Here is a 20,519-nt window from a genome sequence, read left to right on the forward strand (position 1 = left end):
TTCAGCTGCTTGGTTGGCTGTACGTGAGTGCTTCCCGGTGCCATAGTGAAAGCTTTCAGCTGCTTGGTTGGCTGTACGTGAGTGCTTCCCCGGTGCCATAGTGAAAGCTTTCAGCTGCTTGGTTGGCTGTACGTGAGTGCTTCCCCGGTGCCATAGTGAAAGCTTTCAGCTGCTTGGTTGGCTGTACGTGAGTGCTTCCCCGGTGCCATAGTGAAAGCTTTCAGCTGCTTGGTTGGCTGTACGTGAGTGCTTCCCCGGTGCCATAGTGAAAGCTTTCAGCTGCTTGGTTGGCTGTGCGTGAGTGCTTCCCCGGTGCCATAGTGAAAGCTTTCAGCTGCTTGGTTGGCTGTGCGTGAGTGCATCCCCGGTGCCATAGTGAAAGCTTTCAGCTGCTTGGTTGGCTGTGCGTGAGTGCTTCCCCGGTGCCATAGTGAAAGGCTGTGTGTTTCACTGGACCAAGGCTGTTTGGGCTCGGGTGATGGACCTCGGGTTGAAGCCTGCGTATATGCAGCGGTCCTCGGCCTTCAACCTCACTCGCCAGCTGTTGTGCCTGCCATTTTTACCAGCCCAACACATTCGCCCAACGTTTCTGAAGTTTGCAGAGCACGAAAGATCATTTCCGGATCTCGAAAAGAGGAACCGACTGATGGACTACATCTCTCGCCAGTGGCTTGATCACCCGATCTTTGATGTTGCCAGTTGGTCCGTGTTCGGGTACCAGATCCGAACGAATAACGACGTTGAAGGTAAGATTTCTTTTTTTTCCTTCTGTTTTTAATTTAATGATCGTGTACGAATGCTTCTATTTAATACTACTTCAACTGTCTATTTCTTTTCGCTAAATATTAATATTCTACGTAATGTATATATACAGTGAACAAACAATAACATACATTACATTTTCATAGATATTTGTCAGTTTTAATAGTTCCTTATATACATTTCAGGATATCATCATCGTCTGAACTCGAGAGCTGGTCACCGCGGTCTGACATTTTACAGATTAGTACCTGTGCTGCTCAGTGAGTGCCAGCATGCACAGCGGCACGCAACCCTGATAGCATCCGGCAGCAATGACGGCACAAATAGAGGCCGTCAGTACAGACACCTCTCCCAAAAAGTCAAGGATTTATTTGAAAAATACTCTGCGTGTGAACTGACGACCACTCACTACCTGCGTGCTTGCGGAAAACTATACGGACCGCCAGATACGGAGTGATGTACGCTGAAAACTACTGAAATATCGAATGTGTTCAAATAGACCCTACGGACATTTCTTCGTGTTGTCATGTTTATGTACTTCATAAACTATATAAATAAAGAATGCTTTTATTGTCGTTTTATGTAACTAAACTACTGAAAAATGTTAATGAAGTGACACAAGTTGCATTAAAATGTCAGAAAAAAAAACATGAAATATATATGAAAACAGGTAATTATAATATAAATAATACTTGAAAAATATGCATTTTTAATTCATATTGTCACATTAATTCAGATGCTGTTTAAAGTCTTGTTTTCTTTTCAAGGCAGACACGGGAGCAAGAAATTAATCATTAATGTTACTAAAAAACATATAACATTAAAATTTAATTTACACTGTTATTCTACGTTATTGTATGTCAAATGAATAAATAGGTCAGAAAAAATATCTCTTTTTAGTTTTTTGTTACTATTCTATAGTCTAGACTATAAGTTTAGTCATTGACGTGATAAATATCCTCTTATTAAAACTATATAATGGTCATCGATTAAACTACTCAACAACTATTGTTCCGCTAGTATGGAGGCGAAACGACCAGGTGCGAAACGACCAGGGCGGAAACGTCTTGGGGGCGAAATAACTAGGGTGCGAAAAGACTTGGGCGCGAAACGTCTCGGATGTTTCGCCCCCAAGACGTTTCCGCCCTGGTCGTTTCGCACCTGGTCGTTTCGCCCCCATATTGGGTGCGAAACGACCAGGGACTAGGTGTTGAGTAGTTTAATTGGTGACCATTATATAATCATCAAAGAAAGTACCCTGAATCAATAATGTAAGTATATTAGTGGAACACAAGGTGTTGAGTAGTTTAATTGGTGACCATTATATTCAATAATGTAAGTATATCACGCATTAATCCGACAAAGGGTAGGTGATAAAAGCAATTAGCCACCATAAGTATATATATTAATGTAAAATGAATGCAGTCAAAAAGTCAGACCAGTGCATAGATCTAGTGTCGGACCTATAAAAACAGGATTTTTTAATAGTGATTTTTTTTTTACATTCAACATCTGTCGTATAAAGTGTAACATTATAGTCTTTGAAACTGTGATAGTAATAGTTGTGAACGGGAGTAGTGTGCAACATGGATTTTCCATGCATAAGATGCAGGACTGAAGTACGTCCTCGGCAACACGCGGTCCAATGTGATTCATGCTCGGGTTGGCAGCATCGAACGTGCAAAACAGGTGAGTCAGTTGAATAATAGTTAGTTACTCATACAAAATCAAAGATATTTTTTTAATTGACTTGATAATCACAATCCAATCAATTTGATATGAGGATCTTTTATAAGCGGATTATATAGATATATATGAGGCAATTGACCGTAAATTTTAATAGCATGAGTCTTAAATTAACAATGTATTTCATTCCCTCATTATGTAATTGTGATAAAACAGGTGTTAGTTATGGTAGCTATAGCGCTTACCATTTGTAGAAAACGAAATGTGAAAACATTTGGAGATCTGTATTAAAAGAATAACAGTGCTGCTATGTATTGTAATGTAAATAATTACGACTCATTCAGTTTATAAATGTGCTTGCCGTAATTTATTATTATGTGCTATGTATACTCGAATAAACTATGTGTTCTGTTCTATTATATTCCAAAAAATATTCATGTATACGCATTAGCACCCAGTTTTACAAACACAAGTGTTGTATCAACTTCAGTATTTTATAACAGGTGTTTAACATAAGGTTAACAGGGGCATTATGGTTTTTTATGATGTATGTCTATGAAACATGTATTTGTAAAAAAAGCAATAGTGTAATATTACACACTTAAATGTCTTTTACAAATCTGTAAGATTGGCCATGCATGTTTGTAAATTGTGTTATTTTATGTATTATTATATTGTACATGTCATGGACGAGACAATAAACCTTGAAACTCTCTGTTAAAGTCGTAAGACATAATTAAACATCTTAATTGCGATAAGTTCCATTGATTAACTTGACAGCTTACGCACAAAGTGGTGCTTAGGCAACAATCAATTACTGACCCCCGCCTTCGATTGTCAATAAATAAACAAATCAGTTTTCTTTTAAAGTGCTCCCTAAATGGATATTTGATTAACAGTATGAACAGGTGTTATAGAAACCAACACGGAAACTCAAGAAAAGTAAGACCCGTAGAATCGTTAATCGCATTATACTATTTGTTGCAATGACATTAAAAATGTACCGATGATATTTAACTATACCGATAATATTATATTGTATTACCAATAGTCTGGTATCATGACTTTATATAACAGCTCTGTGTTGGAAGAATCATTGGATTCCTCGACCACTGACGAGACGACGACGACGACGACGTACGAAGTGTTTGAAAAAGGAAGTAAAAGAGGCGGGAAGCTGTTGGTGAGCAGTGCCGGATACACGTACGGTGTAAAGGTATAAACGCAGCACTATACAGTATAATATGTACAATAATTGCATTGTATAAGCCCATTTCTAAAGAGTGCGTGTTTCATTTACTTTCAGAAATCTTGCATTACATTTTAGAAAAAGAAGTCCACCCTTTGGACCTGCAGTGTCCGGAGTAAGGTGATGAGGTGCCACGCCACTGTTTCTCAGGTCGGTGAAACCTTCACAGAGGGGTGCCAGCGTCACTTGCACACAGCCGATCCCAGTGCGTTGTCGAAAACTCAAGTAAAAACCAAGGTAATTGTGTAAGTGAAAATAATACTTAAATAAAATTGATATATACAAGTAATAATGCAATTATAAATTATACACTTGTTAAAAATTAGTACATTATTGCATAATTTTCCAGGCACAGATTGGGTCTCTGTCTCAACTTTTTAAATCGGCTAGAGAGTTGGTGGACGATGCAATGGATTCCGTGCCAACGGCACAGCCGAATCTTTTCAAACCGGAAAATGTGGCACGTGCTGTCAACCGCCACCGGTACAAGGAAAGACTGGCAAATCCCACTGACCTATCATTTGAGGTAATGTATGAAATTTGACGGCGCACTTGTATTTGTATTTACATTTTATAACGTTGCATAAGTATAAGTATGTGATTTGCATGTTCTTTATCTTCTAATTATAGATCAACTATGACTATCTACAATGCAGAGAATTCATCATTGGGGACATACAGGTACAAGAGGCCAGACACATCCTGTTCGCCACCCAGGATCAACTCCGTTTGTTGCGAAACACTAAATTTCACCAATAAGAAAGGTTAATTATCTGTATTATAGAATAATATATAGTATATATGTATATTGTATTATAGAAGAACAAATAGATACATGTATAATTTTTGTTCAGTGTGGACATTGTTTTCTTTCAGATTGTTGACGCACCTTTCAACGGCGGACAACTGATGTCCATTCACTCTTTCATGGAAAAAGATGGTAATTGCAAACAAGTGCCCCTCATGTTTGCCCTCATGTCAAGACGACGTCGGGACGACTACGTAGCTGTGTTCCGGAAGTTGCTTGACGTATTAGACACTGTCCAAGTTGAGGAGTTCATGCTTGATTTTGAGCAAGGTATTACACAATTAGATAGCCTATTGCGAGTTACTCTTACAATTCTATTGCAATGTTCAGTGACAATTAGATACATAGTTTATATACGATTATGATTGATCTTTCAGCTGCTTGGTTGGCTGTACGTGAGTACTTCCCGGTGCCATAGTGAAAGCTTTCAGCTGCTTGGTTGGCTGTACGTGAGTGCTTCCCGGTGCCATAGTGAAAGCTTTCAGCTGCTTGGTTGGCTGTACGTGAGTGCTTCCCCGGTGCCATAGTGAAAGCTTTCAGCTGCTTGGTTGGCTGTACGTGAGTACTTCCCGGTGCCATAGTGAAAGCTTTCAGCTGCTTGGTTGGCTGTACGTGAGTACTTCCCGGTGCCATAGTGAAAGCTTTCAGCTGCTTGGTTGGCTGTACGTGAGTGCTTCCCCGGTGCCATAGTGAAAGCTTTCAGCTGCTTGGTTGGCTGTACGTGAGTACTTCCCGGTGCCATAGTGAAAGCTTTCAGCTGCTTGGTTGGCTGTACGTGAGTACTTCCCGGTGCCATAGTGAAAGCTTTCAGCTGCTTGGTTGGCTGTACGTGAGTGCTTCCCGGTGCCATAGTGAAAGCTTTCAGCTGCTTGGTTGGCTGTACGTGAGTGCTTCCCCGGTGCCATAGTGAAAGCTTTCAGCTGCTTGGTTGGCTGTACGTGAGTGCTTCCCGGTGCCACAGTGAAAGCTTTCAGCTGCTTGGTTGGCTGTACGTGAGTGCTTCCCCGGTGCCATAGTGAAAGCTTTCAGCTGCTTGGTTGGCTGTACGTGAGTACTTCCCGGTGCCATAGTGAAAGCTTTCAGCTGCTTGGTTGGCTGTACGTGAGTACTTCCCGGTGCCATAGTGAAAGCTTTCAGCTGCTTGGTTGGCTGTACGTGAGTGCTTCCCGGTGCCATAGTGAAAGCTTTCAGCTGCTTGGTTGGCTGTACGTGAGTGCTTCCCCGGTGCCATAGTGAAAGCTTTCAGCTGCTTGGTTGGCTGTACGTGAGTGCTTCCCGGTGCCACAGTGAAAGCTTTCAGCTGCTTGGTTGGCTGTACGTGAGTGCTTCCCCGGTGCCATAGTGAAAGCTTTCAGCTGCTTGGTTGGCTGTACGTGAGTGCTTCCCGGTGCCATAGTGAAAGCTTTCAGCTGCTTGGTTGGCTGTACGTGAGTGCTTCCCCGGTGCCATAGTGAAAGCTTTCAGCTGCTTGGTTGGCTGTACGTGAGTGCTTCCCGGTGCCATAGTGAAAGCTTTCAGCTGCTTGGTTGGCTGTACGTGAGTGCTTCCCCGGTGCCATAGTGAAAGCTTTCAGCTGCTTGGTTGGCTGTACGTGAGTGCTTCCCCGGTGCCATAGTGAAAGCTTTCAGCTGCTTGGTTGGCTGTGCGTGAGTGCTTCCCCGGTGCCATAGTGAAAGCTTTCAGCTGCTTGGTTGGCTGTGCGTGAGTGCATCCCCGGTGCCATAGTGAAAGCTTTCAGCTGCTTTGTTGGCTGTGCGTGAGTGCTTCCCCGGTGCCATAGTGAAAGGCTGTGTGTTTCACTGGACCAAGGCTGTTTGGGCTCGGGTGATGGACCTCGGGTTGAAGCCTGCGTATATGCAGCGGTCCTCGGCCTTCAACCTCACTCGCCAGCTGTTGTGCCTGCCATTTTTACCAGCCCAACACATTCGCCCAACGTTTCTGAAGTTTGCAGAGCACGAAAGATCATTTCCGGATCTCGAAAAGAGGAACCGACTGATGGACTACATCTCTCGCCAGTGGCTTGATCACCCGATCTTTGATGTTGCCAGTTGGTCCGTGTTCGGGTACCAGATCCGAACGAATAACGACGTTGAAGGTAAGATTTCTTTTTTTTCCTTCTGTTTTTAATTTAATGATCGTGTACGAATGCTTCTATTTAATACTACTTCAACTGTCTATTTCTTTTCGCTAAATATTAATATTCTACGTAATGTATATATACAGTGAACAAACAATAACATACATTACATTTTCATAGATATTTTTCAGTTTTAATAGTTCCTTATATACATTTCAGGATATCATCATCGTCTGAACTCGAGAGCTGGTCACCGCGGTCTGACATTTTACAGATTAGTACCTGTGCTGCTCAGTGAGTGCCAGCATGCACAGCGGCACGCAACCCTGATAGCATCCGGCAGCAATGACGGCACAAATAGAGGCCGTCAGTACAGACACCTCTCCCAAAAAGTCAAGGATTTATTTGAAAAATACTCTGCGTGTAAACTGACGACCACTCACTACCTGCGTGCTTGCGGAAAACTATACGGACCGCCAGATACGGAGTGATGTACGCTGAAAACTACTGAAATATCGAATGTGTTCAAATAGACCCTACGGACATTTCTTCGTGTTGTCATGTTTATGTACTTCATAAACTATATAAATAAAGAATGCTTTTATTGTCGTTTTATGTAACTAAACTACTGAAAAATGTTAATGAAGTGACACAAGTTGCATTAAAATGTCAGAAAAAAAAACATGAAATATATATGAAAACAGGTAATTATAATATAAATAATACTTGAAAAATATGCATTTTTAATTCATATTGTCACATTAATTCAGATGCTGTTTAAAGTCTTGTTTTCTTTTCAAGGCAGACACGGGAGCAAGAAATTAATCATTAATGTTACTAAAAAACATATAACATTAAAATTTAATTTACACTGCTATTCTACGTTATTGTATGTCAAATGAATAAATAGGTCAGAAAAAATATCTCTTTTTAGTTTTTTGTTACTATTCTATAGTCTAGACTATAACTTTAGTCATTGACGTGATAAATATCATCTTATTAAAACTATATAATGGTCATCGATTAAACTACTCAACAACTATTGTTCCGCTAGTATGGAGGCGAAACGACCAGGTGCGAAACGACCAGGGCGGAAACGTCTTGGGGGCGAAATAACTAGGGTGCGAAAAGACTTGGGCGCGAAACGTCTCGGATGTTTCGCCCCCAAGACGTTTCCGCCCTGGTCGTTTCGCACCTGGTCGTTTCGCCCCCATATTGGGTGCGAAACGACCAGGGACTAGGTGTTGAGTAGTTTAATTGGTGACCATTATATAATCATCAAAGAAAGTACCCTGAATCAATAATGTAAGTATATTAGTGGAACACAAGGTGTTGAGTAGTTTAATTGGTGACCATTATATTCAATAATGTAAGTATATCACGCATTAATCCGACAAAGGGTAGGTGATAAAAGCAATTAGCCACCATAAGTATATATATTAATGTAAAATGAATGCAGTCAAAAAGTCAGACCAGTGCATAGATCTAGTGTCGGACCTATAAAAACAGGATTTTTTAATAGTGATTTTTTTTTACCTTCAACATCTGTCGTATAAAGTGTAACATTATAGTCTTTGAAACTGTGATAGTAATAGTTGTGAACGGGAGTAGTGTGCAACATGGATTTTCCATGCATAAGATGCAGGACTGAAGTACGTCCTCGGCAACACGCGGTCCAATGTGATTCATGCTCGGGTTGGCAGCATCGAACGTGCAAAACAGGTGAGTCAGTTGAATAATAGTTAGTTACTCATACAAAATCAAAGATATTTTTTTAATTGACTTGATAATCACAATCCAATCAATTTGATATGAGGATCTTTTATAAGCGGATTATATAGATATATATGAGGCAATTGACCGTAAATTTAAATAGCATGAGTCTTAAATTAACAATGTATTTCATTCCCTCATTATGTAATTGTGATAAAACAGGTGTTAGTTATGGGAGGTGCGAAACGACCAGGGCGGAAACGTCTTGGGGGCGAAATAACTAGGGTGCGAAAAGACTTGGGCGCGAAACGTCTGTAAATCAAATTATACCCTGCCCCGGGGGTCACAAAACTGAACATATGACGTTTACCAGGGGAGATAACTGCGGTCGTGTGGCTGTGACCAACAACAACAACATATTGTAAACATGAGATAAAACCGTCGAATCAGTATCGTAAGGGCAATTTGGCAACAATGGAAGGAAACAAAAAAATTGCCGTAAAGAGACTGATACCGAAAGTTGGTCGCAGTTTTCAAGATGGCGTCTGTAAATTTATACGCGAGAAATCGCAACGAAGACAAAATAATGTTATTAACCAGGTTTTCCGAAGGAAAACACTGGTTATTAGATTGGCGAATGCGGGCGGGCTGGCTGGCTGGCTGGCGGGCTGGCTGGCGGGCTGGCGGGCTGGCGGAATAAGCTTGTCCGGGCCATAACTATGTCGTTCATTGTCAGATTTTAAAATCATTTGGCACATTTGTTCACCATCATTGGACGGTGTGTCGCGCGAAATAATTACGTCAATATCTCCAAGGTCAAGGTCACACTTTGAGTTCAAAGGTCAAAAATGGCCATAAATGAGCTTGTCCGAGCCATAACTATGTCGTTCATCGTCAGATTTTAAAATCATTTGGCACATTTGTTCACCATCATTGGACGGTGTGTCGCGCGAAATAATTACGTCGATATCTCCAAGGTCAAGGTCACACTTTGAGTTCAAAGGTCAAAAATGGCCATAAATGAGCTTGTCCTGGCCATAACTATGTCATTCATTGTGAGATTTTAAAATCATTTGGCACATTTGTTCACCATCATGGGGCGGTGTGTCCCACGAAAGAATCACGTCAATATCTCCAATGTCAAGGTCGCCACGACTAAAAATAGATTTAAAAAAAAAAAAAAACTTACAAAGGGGGTTAATTTTTTTTGGTCATTTCAAAAGTTCAGTTTGAGTTGTCTCCCTTTATCAGATTTTTTTTTCACAATGAAAACCTGGTTTTGTGACAATTTTGTCCCTTGTTTTTAACTTGTTTTGACGATGCAAAAGCTTACATAAAAGAAATGAAATTGATACGAATAACCGTTACATGATGGGTTACAGCACAAAAAACTTTGGTAATTCAGGTAAATTCATTTTATTATTTTGTTCATATATCTAAACGTAATGATTTCTGTTGAAAGAAGCATACATTAATTATTCTTCAAAGTCTCATTGATTGTTGTGGGGAGTCCGGCAGTATTTAAAGAAAGATAGATAGATGTTAATCTTTTAAAAATAGTTGGTTTGAAAGAAACACATTTAGCTTCCCTTTTTGTTTTCCTTACAATATTGACACTGGGCCTATTGACACGACCACTTTGTAGACCTTCGTCGAGTCAGTATTGTAAAGACAATTTGGCAACATGGTTAGGAAACATAAATTTTGCTGTAAAGAAACTGCTACCGCATGTTTGTCAAAGTTTTCAAGATGTCGTCTGCCAATCTTCACACAAGAAATCGCAATGAAAACAAGATACTTTTATTGTTTTAACGATGCAAAAGCACAAATTTAAAAACATGAAATTGATAGTATAATCGTTAAATAATCGGTTATAGCACCAAAAAATTCGGCATTTCCATTTTTGTTTTCCTTACAATATTGACGCTACCGTTTTGTAGACATTGACTAGAGTGAATATTATTAATGAAATTGTTGTCAAATATTATCAATTATTAGTTGAAGAGAAATAGCATTACCTTCCATTATTGTCATTTTGAATACATTGACTTGAGCTCTGATTATTTAACTAAATTATCATCCCAGTGCTTTTTAAATAAACACAGTAAACTTCTAATGGAAAATAACGGTATCAACTGTTGGAATTTACTTATTATTAAGTAACAGCAGTGCAATCTGTTAATACTGTTCTGGATGCATGGATATTTATCCCCAAGTGATGATAGCCATGTATTCACAGCCATGGCTACACAGGGGCATTAAGCAGTGTTTTCTCAGTCAGTATTTGATTACTATGTTAATAAATAAATCACTTGAATTTGTACCAAAAAGCGTATGTCCTTCAAGATGAGCCATGTTAGAGCAAAATATTAAAAAAATTGTGGAGTTTATTTTTTTTTATGTTTTTATTATTTATTCACCATTAACTAAATTAATTCTAAATTTACCCTGGTACCTATAAATTCTGCCACACTCATATATTTCTTAAATTGTGAAATGTTTGCAATACACCATGGTATTAATTATTTTTATACAATAAGTTTGTAAAGGCGTTATCAAATCTATTAAGCTTTTATGTGGCCTGATATTTATCACAACGGGTAAGTAGAAAAAAGCATGCCTCACAGATAGCTTTTTACTTGCATTGATATTTTGACTTAACAAAAAAATTGAAAGAATTTTTCCCCAATTGATAAAGTATTGTTCATTTCCATATTCTGTCACAAAAGTCCTTATCAATTGTCTTTGAAATATCAAATAAAGTTTTAAAATGAAGACTTATGAAGGTGAAAACAATTGTACTTTCTCTGTTTTCTCTTTTTTAAAGACCAATGTGATTCTATGTACCTTTATCAATTATTGTTATGCCCCCCGATCAAATGATTGTGGATATATTGTTTTTGGTCTGTCCATCTGCCATTCTGTCCCAAAACTTTAACCTTGGTAACCTTGCGATAACTTTTGAAATATTAACTTTTGAAATATTAAACATAGCAACTTGATATTTGGCATGCACGTGCATCTCATGGAGCTGCACATTTTGAGTGGTGAAAGGTCAAGGTCATCCTTCAAGGTCTAAGGAAAAAAAAAATCAAATCGGCGCAATAGGGGGCATTGTGTTTCTGACAAACACATCTCTTGTTCCTATTAAATTAATGAATTTATGATATGGATTTTTTTGTTAAATTTCATTTTTTTTTTTTTTTTAAATAAAGTGTATACATAATCAGAAAATTAAAAAAAACCTGTTTTGATGAATAATTTCAGCTGTTACTTCATCCTCCCATAAGGTTTGTTGGGTCCATGGGGTGAACCCTCACATGTATGTGAGCCTAGGACATCAGGTTCTGAAATGCCAACATGGTACAGACAAGAACAAGAAGAAAAAAAAGGAGAAGGTATTGGACAGAAAAATGGTTACCTTCCCCTCCATGCTTGTCATTGATTTTTAGCTTGGCAGTTTTCGAAGAAAACCTGAGGTTTTGTCATAGCCAGCTTGTTGTGTCGTGTCCGTGGTCGTGTCGTCGGCCATCCGCGTCATGCTAAAACCTTAGCATTTTGTCATTGGCTCTAAAATCAAAGTGCTTCAACCTACAACTTTGAAACTTCATATGTTACTGCACCTTGATGAGTTCTACATGCCACATGCATTTTTGGGTCACTAGGTCACTGTGAACAAAAAACAAAAACATTCTGACAAGCTTTCATGTATTCAAAACTGCACCTGCAGCCGAGCGTGGCACCTTTTATGAGGTGCTCTTGTTAGCTTACCTGAGCACCTTGTTAGTATGCAGAATCTTTATTTTCATAAACAATACAATAGCAATGTCTCATATAAATCAGTCTTTACTGAATTGGAAAGTATTGTATTTAATAACAATTTTGTTAAAAATAGGATCCAGATGAATCAGCTAAATGTACAAGAATCTTTTATATCTTAACTTTGAAACATTAAAGTATCGCATCCTGTAAGCCATTTAATGCAAAAAATATACAATGTACATGTAATGATGGACAGAGGATTTTAAAAATGTTCTTAAAATAATGTTGATTTCAGTGCAGAACAAAAAAGTTTTGTTCTTATTGTCTTGATGAATGCTCAGATAAAAATATAAGATTTATTTCTTTGGACTTGGTACAATGCCAACATTGATCAAATCATTCCATGAAGAGTAAAATGTTTACCCTTTTGTTTTTTACTGACTAATATTATTATGAAATTAGACTTACAGTATCTGTTCTTAAACAAATTTGGTCCAAATAGTTGTAAAACCTCAACACTGTGTGATATCAGATAAAATATGCATTTTCATGTTCATAAAGTTGTAAAGATATTAACATACTTTTCAGACAGTGACAGTTAGCAGTGAGCAACACTCATATGCTAAAAAGAAAACAAGGCATGCAGTGCAGCCCTCACAAAAAATGGACTGTCCTGCTTCTAATACTGAATATTTTCCAAGCTCTACAATATTACAGTATTTGCATATTTTGACGATTTAAAACATTAAAAATTTTAAGCATTACGAAGGAATAATTTCGCGAGTTCTGTTGTTATCATTATATTTTGTGACAGTACGATGATTGCTGAATCATATAAACTATAACATACACATATTACTTACTATACGAGCACGGATGGGCGAGTTGTTTACGTTCTAAGATTTTTTCTCAAATGGTCATTTGTTTGAGACTAGTTAAGGATAACTTTTTTATCTTCAATTTAATTCTTGTTTAATTATTGAGCTATTTAATTCCGATGTTAACATTTATCTTTTTACATTATTTTCTTTATGTCATCATTTTTATTTTTAAAACTTCAACACATGCCAAAATCCTTGAAAATATCCATATACAGGTATGCCTCTATAATTGTTGGAATCATTTCCGTCAATTTCTTTAAACTATGACTTTTTCCCTTCGCACCAAGACAAGAATATTAATTGATTAAACCAATGGTTATTGTTTGCTGTTGAATGTCTTACTATTGAACACATGATAATCTCATCCGAAGGTTGTTGCTTTCCCGGGATTTTATTATTGTTTTGTTTATTGAATAATTTTCCAATGTTTAGAAATGTAATGTTTTGCTAACATTTATAAATGTATTTCTACTTTTATTCGCACTTTGATCGTAGTACTTTCATTTTTGGCTTTCTTTCACATCGAACGAGTGCTTAATTTTGTTTATATAAATATCATCTACAGTTTATTGGTTCGATTTAACTTCTTTAATTTAAGACGCATTCTGCAGAATACAAAAATATCGGGTTTGATGAACCTTATATATTTAATGCTGTGCCTTTCTTTTATTAATACGCTCTGCTTTTCTATATTTTGTAATTCGTCTGCAAAACAAAAGCGTTCATATTTGCGTCCCTTTTATTGCTTATTTATATTTTTCTTGATTAAAAATCGATGCATGTTTTAGCATGCATGTTTGCGTATAACCATAGTTTATATGATGTTTTGGTATGATTTTCTTGAAACGAGATGGTTTGTCACAGACGTGCATGAGAGAAATGTATAGATTGTGTGTAAAACCATTTCTCCCTTTCACCTTGTATTGGTAAATATTAAAGATGGAGTTCGTGTAAATAATGCGTTGTTAAAACGTCATCTTTATCTGCATTTAGGAGACGTATGTATTTTTAATAATGGTATGATTAAGTGTTCCAACCTGTAATTAATGAGTTTTCGGGATGTTAACTGTGTATAGTTGTGAAATTAACCATATTCGTCGTTTTCGCATTAGTAATGGTGACACTCTTCAAAGATTATCTTACGATACTTAAAGTTGTAATAATTTTTTATTTGTAACCTTTTAAGTCTAGTCCGGGTTTTTGCAACAAATAAATTTAACGAATCATAGGACTGCACTCAACAGCACTTATGTGCCTAAGGATGGTTAAATCTCAGATGTGTGTTCATATTGAAAAACCATATAAAGTTGTATATATTTATGTATGCATGCATGTATGTATGTATGTAATGATATACATATTAGATATATTTAGTTGTATACCCTAACAATTGATACATATGCATCACGCATATTAACCCAGTGAACATTTACCAATAAGGTGTACTCATGGTATCATTTTATTTATAAATAGTCATACATATATATATACATAACTATACAAATAAGTAAAAAAACATCCCATGTATATATGTACTATGCAAATGTGTGTGCTTTTGTACAAGATATGTTTATGTGTATGTGTATATAAATAAGTTTAACAAATAACATATTCATTTGTGTACTATGCAAATGTGTCTGTTTTTGTACAAGATATGTTCATGTGTATAATAGTGTGTATAATTTGTTATAAAAATAAATAAAAGTGAAAATTTATTTTGCAACCAGCATAAACCAAGAACAGCAACTCGCAGTATGTAAAGGTTTATGCTGTTTGTTACTCATCAGTACCTAAGTCTTGGAAATGAAGCATTTAAAACTTGAATATAGTTTTTTTAGTTTAAACCTATTTATTTTAGCTCGATTGCATCGAAAGCCTAAGGCTTATATAAATGCTCTCGAGTCCGTTTCCTGGGCCTAGAACCAGTACTTGGTGTCTTTGGGGGAGATCTAAAGAACGCTCCCTCGGTGGGGATCGAACCCGTGACCTCTCGGTCGCTAGGCGGACACCATATCCGTTACACCACGGCGACCTTAAAACTTGAAAATATTAAGAAAGGACTTAATTTAAATTGATTTTCTAAAGGACGTCAAATGCGTCAAAGTGCATTTCTGAGAGGTAAAGCGATAAGCACATGAGAGTGTTTGTTTGTCGCTGCTTTATAGGTGTCCTTCATTTATAAAACCCGATTTATAGGCACGATGTGATCATTTTCTAGACGCATACCAATATGGGTTCATGTGTTCCCCAACGCCATTAAACCGTAAAATAACATGTGGATATTCTATACAGATAAACAGAAGTGTATCAGTTTCTTCATGCAATTGATACCGTATAAAGAAACTCAATTTATTCACTCGATGCTGATTGATTGGGTTTTATTAGGCCATACGATGCAGATTTATTGGGATTTATTACACTATAATGCAATTAAGACCATATAATCGCATGTGAACGTTAACTGGGCGCAGATAAATAAGGAATCATCCCTGGTTTCACCCGAATTGTACCGTATAAGCACGACGTGGACGTTGTCTGGATGCTTTTTGGAGGGGGGGAATTAGTTATACAATGGTAAAAAAATATATATAATAAAATACGCGGAGATTTTATGCACGTACATCAATCAAATTAACTTAGTTATTTGATGCAATTACTAGCATTAAAGCACACTCATCAGAAGCCCCCCCCCCCCCGGAAGCTCCACGATTAAAGTGATTTTGAAGACTTTGACAACCACTTTTCGAACATGTAAGGCTTTCTTTACTTTCATCAAAGAACCTTCTTATATTGCCAAAATATGCATAGTTTATACGCCGGGCGACAGAGAGTATAAAGTTAAAACATTTAGCGATTGTCTGTGATTAGTGGGAAATGTTGTGTACGAAGAAGAAAAAAAAATGAGTATATAGGTGATTGAGATCTAGCTAAGTGTGAAACATCAAATGATTTGACTTTACTTAGAAGATTTTTTGGGGGGGGGGGGCGTACGCTTTATTTGTTGACTCGACTCGGATTGATACGCTTAATTTGTTGACTCGACTCAGATTGCTGGGTTCTAAATGCACGTACGACCGTACGTAAATGTTACTGGGCGCAGATTATCGTTAACCATAATTTTTAAACACGAATATAACCGTTTACGCGGGATATAAAAAACGTTGCCTGGACGCAGAATAATCGGCGCTCATTAGTTCACTAACACTATGTATTCGCGCAGATAGTCCATAGATAGATTTCAATGAGTTATCCCATGCATATCCCAAGCTCACTCAATTTTGGGACGCATATATTTATAGGGTTCAACTATGGCATAATGGAAGTATATAAGCGCATGTCATGTAAACTGAGCACAGATCATTAGATACCAATAATTTATAATCCCGATTTTAACGTACATTATAAGCACGATGCGAACGTTATCTGGATAAAGATTTATAGGCGCCCATTACTTCAACGCTTTAACACCCGTATAAAATCTTGCGAAGAGACGCATAGACGCTGGTAAATAGAAGTTACAGGATCTTCACTATAAATATGTATTCTGAACTCCTAATAGTGTGCCTGTCTGTATCTAATGCTGTTTGCTGAGCTCCACATGATGTGCATGTGTGCATCTAAAGCATCAAATTTGTTCACGCAGACAACTAGGGCTTTATAAGACTCGTAATTCAGACTAGCCGATCCTAGTGCACAATCAGCACTATAAATCTGTATTCCAAATTTAATATGTTTATTCACAATATTTTCACTATAGAGATAGAACTACTTATCATAATCAAAGTAACACGTTTTATTTTATACTTTTAAAATCCAATGAAAATAGAATGAAAAAATCATTGTCGTAAATGTTGCTGCAAAGGCGTTGTATTTCCTTATTTTTTTGCCAAATAGTTTTCCTTCCAAAACTGACACGACCAGATAAAACCCTGTCATTTAGTGCCATTTTAGATCAGATGGTGACTGCTTACAAAGGAATTAAAGTAAGAACATGTGTTTTGAATGTTTTTCTTATAAACTGAAAAAAGTCGGGTTTTATTTAAATATGTCGAAAGTGAATATAATATATTTCGGATGACATGTTAATTTCATTTCTTTTTTGTAGTGTTTAAACCAGTTTAATAATATCTTATTGATTTTAAAAACACAACTTCCATGAACATAATTATTTCAAGAGAAGTCAATGTATGATACTGCATGGTAAACTCAAACTTTGCATCCAAGACAAGGAATTAAAGAAGTGCAATGGATATGATTGTCAATTGCTCAACGATCCATATATATTTCTGACCATTTTATAATTTTTTTAATATAAGTTATGAATTGATCTTAGAAGTCAAATGTATTACGTAATTAAATACATTTATAAATATAAAGAAATAATCTTTAGATTATCATTATATTTTCAGGCCTGTTGGTCTTAGGGGTGTGTGGGTTGTTAATTATATTTTGAGATGATTCTTTACAAAGAAACTACTATTGTATTTGTTATAAATGTGTGAAAGGCTCTAAGAAGGAACCAGGATTATTAACCCTTTACCAAACACTAATAGGATTTTAAGAGTTTGTAGCTGACAACTTTATAAATAATTGTGATAAAAGGAGAAATTGCTCAAGATGAGCAATTTCTCCTTTCATCGCAATTATTTCTACCCTACCTGATCATTTCCTTCATATTCCATTACAATTTAATTGTCGTCTGCAACCTCTTTCAAATTGGGAAAGTCCAACATGTGTCGTTTGGTAAAGGGTTAAGTTATTTTGATTTTATTGGTCTTGTGAATCTGTTTCAAATCATATGTGTAGATTTGATCTCCAGCATCTAAAAATATGTGAAATAGAAAGAACGACAATATCTTTTGGAGAGATAACGTAGGTACAACACGGTAGTAACTTTTTCCATATGTAAAAATGCTCACTCTTCCAACTTTTAAGCGACCAGTGGGACGACGGATAGAAAGTCACATGCTTGAGTACATTTCAACCCATGCGCATTGCACGTTTTTTTCGCATAAAAAAACAGCGGAGCGATACAGGGCCATCATGGCCCTCTTGTTTAATAAGCATATGCCAGATAGTTGATGTAGATGATATTTCAATGTCATATATCTGACTATGCTCATTTGATATATTGGATATACATGTATTGAATAAAAATAGTGTGACAAAAGAAAAAGTATTTAACAAGAAATAGAAATTCCATCTGCTCATCCTTTGTGTGCATGTTTGATCATCAAATCACTTGCATTTACCTAAATAAACATAAAACAATTATCGAAAGATTTTTCAATTCAATGTCGTATATATTCAACGGGTTCCGGCCATTTTTGTTGATAATCTCACTGTGTAACATAGTGGGTGGGGTAAACATGATGAAAAATGCCGGAATAAGGAGAACATTTAAATATAGGGGTTTATTGTATGAACCTTCATTTGTAAGGTAAGATAAGATGATTAAACTTTCAAACTCGAAACCACGTTGTTTGTTTTCGTCAAATAATTGGTTCGGGAGGTGACAAATAACGAATATGATTCGTTCACAGCTGTATTTGAGTAATTTGAATATTCCAATGTATCGTTACAGCCCTATTTTATATCTCTATTGATCTCCCTCAACTCTTAACAAAGTGTACATTTTGGCTCACGTTTTTCAAATTACACAACGTTTGTGATAAACGTTATTAAAGTATATTGTACTTGTTTATGTAGGGATGGAAACGGTTATTTGGTTAACCGTTTTTCCTTTTCTTAAGGAGGTTAAACGGTTTTAAAATTAATATTCAGTTACTCTTGCAGAAAACAAAATTTTCGGTTGAACGCAATAAATGCTCAAATTGTTAGTTTTGTTTACTTCATTTCACTGTATTGTATGGCTAATCTGCTTATCTTCTCGCAAATTATCGACAAATACCACCCCGTGATGCCCCCCCCTGTGGATCAAAAGCGATAAGAGTTATAAACCATCGGGGGGCAGCGGATTATAAAGCAGGCACACGAGCAATTAGCACCTACTCTGCAGAGTGTTTGTTTAGCACTTAACATTCTATTGTGTTTCAATTAATCATATATTGATAAATTTAAATTATATACCGACCAATTAGGCTTGTCAATTAGCACATTTGACTGCCACATGTCCTTTTTTATGCTCCCCGAAATAAAATTTCGGTGAGCGAATAGTTGCCAGTTTGTCCTTCCTTTCTTCCTTCCGTCACACTTTTGCTACCGTTTCTCATAGCGCCTTCAATACTTTACCAATCACTTTCATATTTGGCATGGAGGTACCTTGCATGGACCTCTACCTTTTCATGAGGTTTGAGGTCACTGGGGTCAAGGTCACCAAGGCTATTTATAGACTTCCTTCTGTCACACTTTTGCTACCGTTTCTCATAGCGCCTTCAATACTTAACCTATCGCTTTCATATTTGGCATGTAGGTACCTTGCATGGACCTCTACCTTTTAATGAGGTTTGAGGTCACTGGGGTCAAGGTCATCGAGGCTAATAATAGATTTTTTTAGGTGTTTATTATCCCCACGCTTTTTGAAAAGCGTGGGGATATTGTGGTTATAGCCGCCGTCCGTCTTTCCGTCCTGGCCACTATCTCCTCCTACACTATAAGCACCGGTATGGTGCATTGGCCATAACTTTTGCAATATTGAAGATAGCAACTTGATATTTGGCATGCATGTGTATCTCATGGAGCTGCACATTTTGAGTGGTTAAAGGTGAAGGTGAAGGTCATCCTTCAAGGTCAAAGGTAAAAAAAAAACAAATCCAAGGGAAGTGATAGGTTTTAAAGGGAGGTAAGTAAATAAACTGCCAAATGAAATAAAAAAATTAAATAAATCAAAGCGGTGCATAGAGTTACACAGTAGTGGCGCAGAGATATATATTTAGTATTCAATTGTTAGGGTAAACTCATCTGTGAAATGGTTAAGCTCATTCATCTAATGTTTATACAAGGGATTATAAAATATTGGCGCAAAGGGACACCTGTATATGAGAGAAGAGATAGAATGCAGTCAAGCATAAAATGCATGAGAAACTCATGGAATAGAGCCTCAAGAATCTATAAAAGGGCTGAAACTTTCAATTTGTTCAATTACAATTTTAGACATATTACTGAAAGTCTGTCAAAATGTTCAAGTGGGAAAAATGTGAGAAACAATTTAAAGCAAGATGGACTTTGAACAGGCACATCAAAGACAGACATGAAATTCAACATATTCATTGTTGTTTACAGGATTGCGATAGAAAATTTCTGAGACACTACTATTTAGTCAACCATTTAACCTCAAAACATAACTTTTCCAACACAAGCAAGAAGATTGGCTATAAGAGAGCATGTTCAGCCATCTCATAAGTCATTCCAATTAGGATGACATGTACATAATTGACTACAGTGAAGTTATTTCATTATTAGATTTGTTAGGAGAGCAAGATGAGGAGGATAAATAAGGGTATAGATTTTCACTTATTTTTTAGGTTATTTTACATTAACTTCTTCATTTCTACACCGAATTACTTCAAATTTATACTGAACATCTCTTATAACAATATGGTCAATCTCAACTATGCATGG

General features: G+C 36.8%; 2 protein-coding genes and 2 long non-coding RNA genes across 5 annotated transcripts in view; all 4 read left to right on the forward strand.

Annotated features, from left to right (window-relative positions):
• Positions 1 to 3,783: 3,783 nt before the first annotated feature.
• LOC127850851 (uncharacterized) lies at positions 3,784 to 5,026 on the forward strand. The gene is made up of 5 exons (XR_008035482.1): positions 3,784 to 3,934; positions 4,047 to 4,223; positions 4,328 to 4,461; positions 4,574 to 4,775; positions 4,991 to 5,026. It is a non-coding gene; the product is annotated as an uncharacterized LOC127850851 (long non-coding RNA).
• Positions 5,027 to 6,332: 1,306 nt separating this feature from the next.
• Positions 6,333 to 7,073, forward strand: LOC127849719 (uncharacterized). Its single transcript, XM_052382467.1, has 2 exons — positions 6,333 to 6,600; positions 6,802 to 7,073. The coding sequence occupies exons 1-2, from the start codon at positions 6,333 to 6,335 to the stop codon at positions 7,071 to 7,073; spliced, it is 540 nt and encodes a 179-aa protein (XP_052238427.1).
• Positions 7,074 to 8,814: 1,741 nt separating this feature from the next.
• On the forward strand, positions 8,815 to 11,694 carry LOC127850843 (uncharacterized). The gene is made up of 3 exons (XR_008035475.1): positions 8,815 to 9,110; positions 9,273 to 9,700; positions 11,563 to 11,694. It is a non-coding gene; the product is annotated as an uncharacterized LOC127850843 (long non-coding RNA).
• A 5,087-nt stretch (positions 11,695 to 16,781) lies between these two features.
• The window catches only part of LOC127850825 (zinc finger protein 239-like), a 228,633-nt gene continuing 224,895 nt past the window's right edge, over positions 16,782 to 20,519 (forward strand). For both annotated transcript variants that reach the window (XR_008035463.1, XM_052384168.1), the window contains exon 1: positions 16,782 to 16,921. The gene's annotated coding sequence lies outside the window, so the exon portion shown is untranslated. The remainder of the gene's footprint in view (positions 16,922 to 20,519) is intronic.

Source organism: Dreissena polymorpha, chromosome 11, assembly GCF_020536995.1.
Source record: "Dreissena polymorpha isolate Duluth1 chromosome 11, UMN_Dpol_1.0, whole genome shotgun sequence".
In the NCBI taxonomy this organism is placed as follows: Eukaryota; Metazoa; Mollusca; class Bivalvia; order Myida; family Dreissenidae; genus Dreissena; species Dreissena polymorpha.

Bases quoted from the DNA above. Each gene is read 5' to 3' on its own strand.
- LOC127849719 (XM_052382467.1), top strand. From the start codon at position 6,333: ATGGACCTCGGGTTGAAGCCTGCGTATATGCAGCGGTCCTCGGCCTTC. The intron at 6,601-6,801 runs GTAAGATTTCTT...TATACATTTCAG, and splicing joins AACGAATAACGACGTTGAAG to GATATCATCATCGTCTGAAC.